General features: G+C 52.2%; 1 protein-coding gene across 1 annotated transcript; it reads left to right on the top strand.

Annotated features, from left to right (window-relative positions):
* The first annotated feature begins 2,896 nt into the window (after positions 1 to 2,896).
* PDZK1IP1 (PDZK1 interacting protein 1) lies at positions 2,897 to 9,861 on the top strand. The gene is made up of 4 exons (XM_065657400.1): positions 2,897 to 3,020; positions 6,651 to 6,759; positions 8,661 to 8,759; positions 9,304 to 9,861. The coding sequence occupies exons 1-4, from the start codon at positions 2,948 to 2,950 to the stop codon at positions 9,374 to 9,376; spliced, it is 354 nt and encodes a 117-aa protein (XP_065513472.1). The 5' UTR covers positions 2,897 to 2,947; the 3' UTR covers positions 9,377 to 9,861.
* The last annotated feature ends 1,543 nt before the right edge of the window (positions 9,862 to 11,404 follow it).

Genomic DNA, 11,404 nt, shown 5'->3' with positions numbered 1-11,404 from the left:
GCTTGCTCTCTTCTATTTTCTTTATTTTTATGGATCTTTCTAAGAGGGGGAGGAGATGAAGAGGATGAAGGAGAGAAGGAAGGAGGGAGGAAGGAAGGAAATGAAAGAGAAAGAAAAATAACCTCCATAAAAACACAGAGTCCCACAACGTTTTTCGAAGAGGAACTGGCATCTGTGCTCTGAGCCCTATCACCCAGGAACACATTTTAGGCTCAGGAATGTGCTTTGAGCAAATGTTAATTTTGGCTAAAAAAGACATATTTCTTGGGATGGGGCAGAGTGGGGGAGGGGGGAAGCCCATTTTTAGAGGATATCAGTGTAAAGCCTGAAGTTTCAAGACCTGCTTTGTGCAAGACCTCTTGTCCAGGTAACTGCTGACATGAGTCCCTGGGAGAGAACTGAGCTGGATCTGGCTGCAGCTCCAGCTGGATTTAGTTAACTGCTGCCAAGGTGATCTGCCCCTTCCGTGCCTCAGTTTCCCTCACCTGTAAAATGGACCTGTAGGGCTTTGCCTCACCATGACTGGGTGGTGCTGAAGGCATCAATGTGAGACACAGCAAGATTTCCAGCATGCTGCCATTGAAACACGTAGCTTCTCATCCCTGCAACTCCCAAGCCACGGCCAGCGTGACGAATGGAGAAGCCGGATTGCAAATTATTTGCCAAAATTTCAGACTTTGACCTTGCAACAAGGCTGCTGTCATGACAGTGACTTGCTATTTCTTGTTCCCCCCAGGCTGGACCCAGCAATATGCAACCAAGCAGGTGCCACGGGTGCTTTCGGCCACAATAGCACATACCTTCCTAATAGCTGCCTGGGCTAAAGGACACGCATTGGGGCACAGGGGAGCTTTGAGATAAGCAAACGAGGGATTCCTTGGCCTCATCAGCAAGCCCAGAACAATTAAATTTCCTTAAATTTCTTATAAATGTGGGAATATGCAATAGTAAAGTGATATTTGCTCCTCAGGAGGGAGCTGACAGCAAGACTCTTGTCGGGAAGGCAGAGCAGCCCTGCCTGCATCGTGGGGTCTGGTCTCCCCTCCAACACATCCTAGGATACAGGTGAATCCCTGAGGCATCCCTATCCTTGGAAAATCAGCCCTGGAGCTATTCTGGGCAGAGCCCTTGAGTGAGAAAACAACCTGGAGTAGGTGTGGAGAAGGACAAGGAGGAACCCCTGTGAGCAACCTGCCTCAGGCATGACTGGGCAGTGGACAGCAATAGCAGAGAGATGTCTCAGACCTTGAATTTTCCAACAGCAGCAGCAGGACAGGCTTCTCTAGGACTTCTGCTCTAAACAGCTAGGGTTTTTTTAATGGGCTTTTGCTAAGAGACATGCAACAAGCAGGCAGCAAAGATCGTGAGCTCTGCGTGCTTTGCCAGATAGTGTGGAAGCAAGTCATGGGGAACTCAAAGTTCACTCTCATTTTTATTTCTTTGTAAGCCATTCTTTTTTTCCTGGAACAGGTTTAGATTGCTTTTATAGAGCCTTATCATGGGTAGGCCCCTGTTGTGCTACTTCCTTGCTGGATGCAGTGGGAGAGTCCCTACCCCAAGGAGTTTGTCAGCAAAAACTAGCAGGGTTGGGAATGGGATTATCCCATGTTGCAGGTGGGGATTTGACCATGGAAGAGAATTTGGGAGAGAGCTGGGAACTGGCCTTCAGTCTTGTGCAGCTCAAGCCAGCTCCGGCTTGTTTTCAGGATAAATGATGTTATTTTAGATTCAGGGGAAAGAAGAGAGATGAAGAGGGGCAATCCTGCACCAGTGGCTCTGTATTCTCGAGGGTACTGCATGTTCCTGATGGTGGTGGGTGCCTGTGTGGGGACCTGACACTCAGGTGGGGTCACTAGGGGGGGACACCACCAGACCCAGAGGCCAGGAGCTCAAATGCTGCCAAGGGGGATGCCCAGCAGCCCTGCAGGGCTGGCCTTACAGGGATGCTATGACACTGTGAGAAAAGTGACAACAAAACCACTGGCTCACAATTTTAAAATTTCTTTCTGGACTAACTGAAGATGCCCAGCGGTGAATCCAAATAGCTTTTATTCTTCCTGCGGGGTGGGTTTGTCAGCCCTCCATACCTGAAGTGGGCTGGGAAGCTGCTTAATTCAGTGCCTACAACCTTCCTTGTCCTGCAGCATCCATGCAGCTGATGTGAATAGCTGCCAGCCTTGTTTTCTGCCGGGAGTTTTTGGGTGTTTCTACCTCCTCTGGCATCAAAGAAATTTTGGAAACAGCCCTGAAGGCTCAATAAAATGAATGTTATGTTTGCTCTTTTTAACAGTCTGAACAAGACGTGGGAGATGGGAGGCAGCACTCAGCATCAAATCTGGTTCATTAAATGGGTGTTTATAAGCCGCAAATGTGCTTTCTGTGTTTTTAATGACACTTGCCGGGGCGGGGGCGGGGCGGGGAAACAATGAGCAGAGAAATTATTTGGGGCTGTGCCGGACACCTCCCCGTGGTCCCAGGACCCAGGTGGGAAGGGATGTCAGAGCTGGGGCATCACCGGACCCCCCACTCTCCTGCTGCAGGGAAGGGGACTTGGGGGCACCCAGGTCCTGTTCAATCACGTTCCCCAAGTGCTGCAGCCACGCTGGGGAAGGGATTTACCCACCTGAGTGTCGTTTCTTCCTCCTGGGCTGATGCAAATATTTAATGGCTGCGTCCCCTTCCACGCCCTAGAGGGACTGTCAGGTTCAAGTCACCATGCCCCAAATTCCTCAAGTCACCATGCCCCAAATTCCCCACCAGCCTCCGTGGGAGAAAGAAAGAGGCACCTCCTTCCACCCCTTCCCGCAAGAGGATTTGAATAACCAGGTACGAGCATCAGCCTCCCTCGTTAACGCGTTTGATAATTGACCAAGCGCTCATTCCTGTGGGAGGGCGGCGTGCCCAGGCGCAGCGCCCGGCTGCTCCTCCGTGTCCCCTGCCTGCCGCCATGCCTGCCCGCTGCCTCCTCTGCCTGCTCCTGGGGCTGCTCCTGGCGCCGGAGCCTGCCTGCTGCCAGCAAGGTAAGTGCAGGCAGCTGCCTGACCTCCCGGGGAAACTGAGGCAAAGGGGAGGATAGGAAGGTGTGCCGAGCTCCGGGCAGGCGGGAGCTGCTCGGTGCGGTGGCTTTGGGGACAAGAGACAACTGCAAAGAAGCTTCTTGGGAAGAGAAAAAACATCCCAGCTCCTGCCTGAGCTTCAGCTCTGGTTTCACATCAGCAGGTGATGAGGACGGGTGGGTTGGGAGGTCTTGCCGGAGCTGGCACATGGGGACTTTCTACCTGTTTTGTCGAAGGCTGAAACTGCCATTTGAGGTTTATTTCTCCTGCTTACACGGAGATAAAGAAGCTCTGATTTACCTCCGACAGGACTCTGCGCTGAGATGAGTAATCTGTTTTCTTAAGGCTTTTCTTTTTTTCTTTCTTCTTGCTCTCATCCCTGGGCAAGTGTTGTGCTGGGTCACTCCCCGACCTCACAAGTTTTCCTGTTAATCTGTAATTTTGATCATTGCTGAGGTGAGGGAGCAAATATTTTCCTCTGCAAATTGCCCTCCCATTCTCTTCCTGAAGACTTCACAGAGAAACTTCCTATGGCTAGAGCATTATTTTTAGTAAATTCGTGGAAGGACTTGTCTAACACTACAAATAACAAGGAGTAATTAAAACTCATCTAATGCTGCCAAAGTCCTGGAAAATTCCCTCCCTCTCTCTCCTGATGCCCCAGCCCTGACCGCTCTTCCTGTATTTGTTTACCAACTTGCTGAGGATTTAACAGTCTGGGGTCTCCTCTGTCAGCAGGATTGAAAGTTTTGCTGTTGCCTGGAAAGAGATAAAAAAAAGAGCCTTTAATGAGAATTCAGAGCCTGGCACAGCTTTCTTGGAGAGGGGAAGAGACAGGGGCCAGCTGATGCTTTCCAAGCATATAGGGAAGATGCATTAAAAAGCACATCTGTGTCTTCAAACCAGCCATTGAGTATAGAAGTGGGGTCACAGTACATGCAAAGATTTACACTGGCACCAACACTTCCCTTGGTCTCATTTGTATCTGCAGATGCACAAACACACACCTGTCGGGGTGCAGACCCCACATAGCTTTGTTTGCCTTAGTAGATCTTGTTTAGGAGGGGAAAACCCATCATTGCTGTGAGGGGAAACAGAGAGGAGGTGGCAGAGTCTGAGAGACTGACTGTCCTGGGAGGGACAGCCCTGCTAAAGCATTTTTCCAGGCTCTTGCCTCTGCCTCATTCCCATTCCTCTTTTTTTAGCCCCACACAAGTTCCACACACCCACAGGAGTATCTCAGCCCCATGTGGACGTGTTTGCTCTTCCTCCCACCATGCTCATCTCCCCTTACAGTCTGGCTCCACATGGTCTCTCAAAGCCAGGACTGCTTGATTTTGGTTTGGTATTTTTTCTTTTGTCTTTGGATGCTCTGAAATCTGGTGGAAACAGCCATCTGAGTGATGTTTTGCTTGCAAAAACACACAGTACCTCCTGAGCACAGCTGCTCAGAGGAGGTTTCCTACCACTTATCTTCCTGCCTCCTTTGCTTGAAGATCATGAGATGTAAATTTGGCGATTTCAGTCATTGCTGGCTTCATTCCCCAGTTGGCCTTGACCTCCCTTAACCCCAGCAGAAACCTCACTGAGGGCTGGACCTGACCATCCCCTCCAAGCCTTAGGCTGGAAACCCTGGCTGCAGCAGGAAAAATAAACCACTACTAATAAATAAATCTGACTGAGATAACAGCCAAGGGCAGAGCGAGGGAGGGAGCAAAGCGGCCAAAGCTCAGCCTGGAAGCAATAGGTGTGTTTGGGGCTGCCCCCCTGGCAGTGGTGGGCAGCAGGGGCAGGAACATCCCTGCCTATCAGGTGGGGCAGGAGGGAACCAAGATCTGCTCTTCCTCACTGGCACCCCCCTCCCAGTACCCCCACCAGCAGCTTGCTGGTACAATGGGAATTCAGCTGAAACACGCTGATACAAGAGGGAATTTCCGCCTGAATTCCTCCTGCTTGAGTTTTGGCCCCGGGACCTTGCAGTGAACAGGGCAAGTGTCTCTGTGGGGAGGCGGGGGGGCTGAAAGCCATTCTTCGGGGCTGCTCTCCCAGCCACTTGCCTGGGAGTGCCACTGGTTTTTGGACTGGCGCAGGTGGTGAATCAGCCAGGCTGATTACACTTGCAAGGTGCAAAAAGAGCTTTTTAATTTTTTTTTTTTAAATTTTTTAAAATAAAAGCCTCCTGCAGTAAGGATTCAAGGAGCTGGAGGTCTTAATGAAGGACAGTCCCCCGCCTCAAAACCAGAGGAGGGAGATGAGGGCTGTCAGCAGCGGAGCTGTCTGTGGATGAGGAGTTTGCTCACGTGGAGCACACAGCCCACCTTTATTGCTGCTAGTAAAGATTATTTGCTGTTTATAGCAGAGATTTGTCTCCTGTGAGACAGATGAAGTGTGCAGCTAGCGTGAAGCTCATGAGTCAGATTGAAGTACCAAAGAACTCGTCCTCGTGGCAGCGGCTGAGTCCAAGTGGCCTGAGGAAGATGCTGGGGCTGGCAGGGAGCATCTTCCACCTGCCCCACCTGTCACTCCAGAGTGACTTCATTTACATGCAAGGGTTGGTGTTTCAATCAGCAGAAAGAAGAAAAGCCATGCCTGAATATATAGGAATTAAATCTCAGAGGGATGTGTCGGCATCAACAAGATCTCCTTTCGTTGCTGATGCGACAACAATTAAGGATGGGTTTGACAATGTCTGAGTGCTCCGTTGTCCAAAAGCCGGTGGGATTCGAGGGGCAGCTATCCCAGCAAAGACTGGAACAAAGTTTCCTTTTCTCGTCCCTCTGCCCTTGAGTTCCTCCTGCACCCAGGAATACCTCTTGCAGCCTCCCCATCTGTGGCCAGATCACTGCTTAGGTCTAGCTAGAGAAAAATGAAACTGTGGGTCTGAACCACCCCCGGGGGGCCGGGGACACTGTGGCCGGCTCCTGGCCACCCCCTGCCCCCCCGCCACCTGGCCCCCTGCCAGATCCGCCTGGCCTTTGTGCTGGAGGCTGTTGCTCCGAACGCTTCAACCTTCCATTTCCCATCATAAATCAGTTTGCTGCTCTGGAAACTTGTTGAATGGTGCATTTTAGCAAAATCCACGCCGGCAACCATTTGTTGTGAGAGTGAGAACCAAATTTTACACCATCCCTGTTGTGAGGTTCTTATTTCACCAGGCAGTATTTGGAAAATAACCTGGGAACGATATCTGTGGCATGTGGGGATAGAGAATAAACAATTTGCTGAAAACCCTCTGCCTTCTTTCCCCTGATACTTTGGGCAAACAACCTCTCACCCTCCCTCCATGTCCCTCAGCCCTTTGTCCCCCTGTCCCAGAGCCATCTGCACCCCTCTACCTATATATATGTATGTGTATATGGGGCTCCAAAGCACAGCACTCCACATGCAAACGCCAGCAAAACTGCTACCAATTGCACTTCATTTCATTGCAATCACCCACATAAGCCTGCCTGGGTTAGCTGCAACACGCTTTTCTCAGCTTTGCAGGACCGAGCTCTTGGCTGGATATTGCTGAAGCTGGACAGGAGAAGCTCAGCCAAGCGAACAAAGCTCAAAAATATATTTCTAACACGTGTCCTCCTTTTTTTTCTGCAGCCCGGGGCAGCCTCCAGCCGTGGTCACAGGGTGTCATCGCAGTGGTTGTGTTTCTAGTCCTGGTGGCCATAGCTTTTATGGTCAATAAGTTCTGGTGTAAGGAGAAAGTGTAAGTGTGGGAACCTTGAGACCTGTTTCGGGTTGGGCTTAGCTGCCTCTCACGGGTCACTTCCAACCACCTCCGTCCCCATGCCAGGGCTGGGAACAGCAGGATTGCTGCCAGGCAGGGAGAGCAAAGACTCCCTGTCCTGGTCTCCTTGTCCTCTTCTCGCTGTCCTGCTCTTTGCTCCCTGTTACTTATTGCCAGGTGTGAGTTCGTACCACCCATCCCCGCTGCTCCCCATGCAAGAGCACCCCCAAACAGAGCACTCAGGTGGTACTGCAAGAAAGACAGGAGAGCCACAGCATCATGGCTGGTTTACACGAGTGTATGTCTTGGGGGGCTGGCCCAAGCCTGGTTCCTTATAGATTTGGGGGTGCAGTTCTCAGGTGCCTTATCCGTGGGAAAACAAGCCCCAAACAGCTTTATTTGCAAAGCAGATGGAGCCAAGTCAGCAGAAGGCACAGAGAGGAGCTGGGAGAAGGTGGAGGCAGCAGAGCTGTGGCAGCACTTGCTGCCTGGAGCCTGCAGCACAGGCAAACCAGGTGGCCTCACCCAGCAGAAGAAGGCTGTACAGTGCTGGTCACCTCTTGCCTGCTGCTGGCCAAGCAAAGCCACAGGTGGCTGCTCCTGCTCAGCCGACCCAGGCTAACTGGTTAAGTTGCAGTAACTTGATCTTGAATCCAAGCCCAAAGTCAACAGGGGATGAAGATCAAAAATACCCTATAGCCTGGTTCTCAGAGCTGGTGCTTTGGGCTTTGTACCCAAAGGTGCTGGAGTCTTCTTGCATCTGCGCATCCCTACGGCCTCTCCAAGCCGAGGAGGTGGGGACTTGGGGTGTACCCCAATGCTCAGCAGGTTGAATTCTGCCCAAGATACATTTCAAGTGGGCCCTTTGGGGTACATTCAGGGCCAATACATAATGCAATGTGTGTATATATATATATATTTATACTGTCTGATTTGCAGCTACAGTTTTTGTTTTCCAAAGAGGAACCTTTGTCCTCAAACTGGGGGAACCTCCAGCCCACAGAGCAGGTGACAGAGACGGTGTTTCCTACCTCTGCCTGTGTCCAGCTGCCTCTTCCTAGCCCAGAGGCAGAGGATGCTGAGAAGCGCTTGAGGGGGGTTGGCAGCTTGTTTTAATTAATCTGGCCTCTCTTCAGAAGAGCCAGGAGCAAGGCTCAGCAGCCTGGCACGCTGCCAGCTCTGCGCTGTCACTGTGACAGCAGCTATCAGTTCAAGCCACTGCCTGTTTATGCCATTTTGTTCCTTGAAAAGCCTCCCAAATCGCCCTTGAGCGAGTGCTGGAGGAGGCAGGGATGCGCGCACAAGGCGAACCTGCACCTGCCCACCATGGCTAAACCCTCCTAGGACCATTCAGTTCACAGGCTTGCTCCAGCGCTGAGCTTTTAGGCTCTGACTCAGGTTGAACACCCAGTCCCTGCCCCACAGTTACTTCTGCGAGTGATCCAGACTCAAATCCGAGAGGAAGCCCTGGGTTTTGCACACACGGATGTGCATGTGTGTACCACTCCTGCTCCAGGGCTGCGGCTCCTATTTTGCAACAGATTACACAGAAGAAGACTGGAAAAACCAGTTAGTAGGAGAAAACAATCCCCCATATTGACAAATGAGTCTTGCTGACTGCCAGCCCGGCACTGGCAGTACCAGCACTTGATGTCCAGGCACAATCCCTGCAAACTTGCCATGAAGACATCTCTCCTTGCCCATGTCCTGCTGGGAATGGGGCTGAGCCAGGTGTCCAAGGCCACGAACAAACATCCAGGTCCCTTATTGTCCCTGTGGTGTTGGAGTAGTTCCTTCCTCTGCACTGTCACTGTCACGAGCCAATCCCTGACACAGCCCCTCTGTTGCTCTGTTTCAACTCCTCTATTCTTCTTTTTCAGGGAGAATGTTGAGACAGTGGTGAGTGTCGAGAACAAGCACGAGGCCGTCATGTCCAATGGCCATGAAGGGAGATACGTAACTACGGCAGCCGACTTCAGGTGACGTACTTGCTCAGAACCTCCTCCCTGTGGCTCCTGGACCCTGCTCCATCTCCCTGGGGATGGCTTGGACATACAGAACCACAGCCTGTCCCACTCAGGGTCTCACATATCCCACATACCTGGTTTGGGGGATTTTATCCTCTTCAAGGGCTAAGGAGAATGTAGTGAGGGAGTATCCCCTCCTCCTCAGTCTCTCTCCATCCCTGCAACTGAGTCCTGTGGTCCATCCACCACCTCACAACCTGCTACCCCACATTTTTCTTACGCTACATCACATTTTTCAAGTAGAGCAAACCACCAAAAGTGGCCATAGGTCACCATGCAGATGCTGACTGTCAAAACAGTCCTCGCTAGAAATTAGAGCAATTCCCACCCCAGGTTTGGCTGTCCTCCTGGCAGGGCGGCCCTTACCACCCTCCCCACCTTGCCCCTTGCTCAATGCACAGCTGGCACCAGCAAGTTCAGGGTACTGGCCGTGGCTTTGGGGATGCTGATCTTGCTGGGGGAGAGCTCACCGCTGTGCTTCTCCCTTCTGTCACAGGTCCAAAGAGAGCCAGCACGCCTACGAGAATGTCCTGGAGCCCGAGGAGAGGGTGATCACCACGGCCATGTAGCAGGTGTCGCGGACGGCCGCCGTCTTTCCTCCTCTCACCCTGCTTCCTGCCGTTGTGATGGGCATTTTTCGCAGGGACCTTCTGCACCAGCATCCCCCATGCACGGCAGCTCCCCGACCTCTCCACGGCACCACCATCTCCTGGCCTTTTACCTTCCCACCTGCAGGACCTGCTTTTCTGCCCCAGGGGCTGGTGTTCACGCAGGCATCAGTCCCCAGGAGAGGTCCAGAGGCGCCACTTCTCCTGCCTGGCATTCACCTCAGCTGGTCGGTGAGGCTGACATCCCCAGTCTCGGGGGATGCTGACCTGCTCCAGACATGGAGGGGTCCCCACTGGGTGCCTGAGACTTCCTCACATCCCCAGCCACCCTTTGGGGATGTGCTGGTGGAAAACCTGTCCTCTTCTCCCCATTTCAGCCTCCTTTTTATGACCTACACCATGCGTTTAATGGCAGAATGAACCTTCTCCCCTGTACATATTTTCCCTGTGAGCAATAAAGAGAATCGTTGCCCATGGGACAGCAAAGAGGGTCATTTGCTAATCACCCAAAGGACTTTCTGGTATCTCGCAGTCCTCCCAGCCTTCAGGCAGTTCAGGAGGGGAAGAATACCCCGGGGAAGGCGATGTGGGGGTGGGAAAGGTGTGTAGACAGAGGTCAGCACCCCCACCTGCCCTGTAATTCCTCCTGGATAGGATCTGTCTCTTATTTCCTCACTTAGATGAAGCCAAGAACACTTTTGCATGTGCCTGTGTGTCAACAGAAGAGAAAAAGTACGGTTTGTTTGGTTTTTTTGCTTGACGTTTGGATGACCTCAGAGCCATGAAGGTCCATATGGGGAGGTGAGTGTCATTGCCGTCCATTTAACACATGGGGAAACTGAGGCACGGCACCAACACAGAACTTCCCAGAGCTGTTTGATGGGTGAAAGTCAGTGTTTTCTGAATCCCACCAGCTACATGGTGCAGAGACAAAGTCAACTGGGGACCATTCCCTGGGCTGGGAGCTGGGAAAGGCAATCAGCTATTGATGTTGCCAGAGTGTGGATGGAGGCTGCTCTGAGAGGTGCTGGCTCTCCCTGGGGCAGCCGGCTGTGGGGTGTCCTGCTCCTGCCAGGCTGTTCATTAACTAAGGTCTATTTTTTCTTGCGGTGGGGACAGTGCTGGGACCACCATGGAAGCAATGAGTGCTCCCAAGCCACAGTGTTTGCAAATTGAAATGAGAGACCTGTAACGCCTTGGCCTTCCCTGGGACATCGGTTGCCCAAGCAGCTTGCAGGATCCTGCACCTGAGCAGTGAGGAAAGGGTTAAGGGGCTCTGCAATCAAGGGCAGCACAAGGGCTGCAGGTGGAGCAGGACTGGGAGTTGTGGGATGGGGTTTATAAGCGGGGCATTTTTAGCAATACCTGGATTTGAGGTTCTGCTGTGCTTGGGGCTGTGCAAATGTAAGGAGGAGGAGGAGGAGGAGGATGAGGATGTGGCTGGAGAACAACAGGTCTCTGAGCTACCTCTTGCTTTCTGATGAGTATCGAGGTAAGGGGAAACATTAGACCTACTGTGAAACAGCACCTGTGGTAGGTTTGGGTCTGTGGGAGCACTGGCCTGTGTTCAGGAGGTGCTTTGGAAACCCATTTGCAGACAGCAATGTCTGATACAGGCAGCTGGGCCGTTGGGGCTGGGGGTGCTGCTTTGCCTTTCACTAGCAGAGCTCTTGCTCTGAGAGTTTCAACCCTGAATGGGCTTTTCTGCTGCAAAGGCTGTCCCCTGCTCCTCTGTGCTTGCTGGTGTCCTTAGAACCCCTGAGCCAGGAGGAGGTGCTGCCTGGCATGGTGTGGGCAGAGGGCTTGCAAAATGCCCAGTTTTCCTAACTGACCAAAACCTGCTGAGTATTCCCTGAAGTGAAGCTGTAATAGTTTTGATGGGGAGCTCAGGCCAAAATGGGCCACTTCCCACCGCTGGGAGTCCTCTGGGATGGAGATGGGGGCTGGAGCTGGACCCTGGTGCTGCTGTGCTTCCCGCAGGTGAAGGTG

The sequence above is a fragment of the Caloenas nicobarica genome, chromosome Z (genome assembly GCF_036013445.1).
Source record: "Caloenas nicobarica isolate bCalNic1 chromosome Z, bCalNic1.hap1, whole genome shotgun sequence".
NCBI classification, from domain to species: domain Eukaryota; kingdom Metazoa; phylum Chordata; class Aves; order Columbiformes; family Columbidae; genus Caloenas; species Caloenas nicobarica.
Note: the sequence above shows the minus strand (reverse complement) of the source record. Positions and strands in the feature narration are given on the sequence as shown.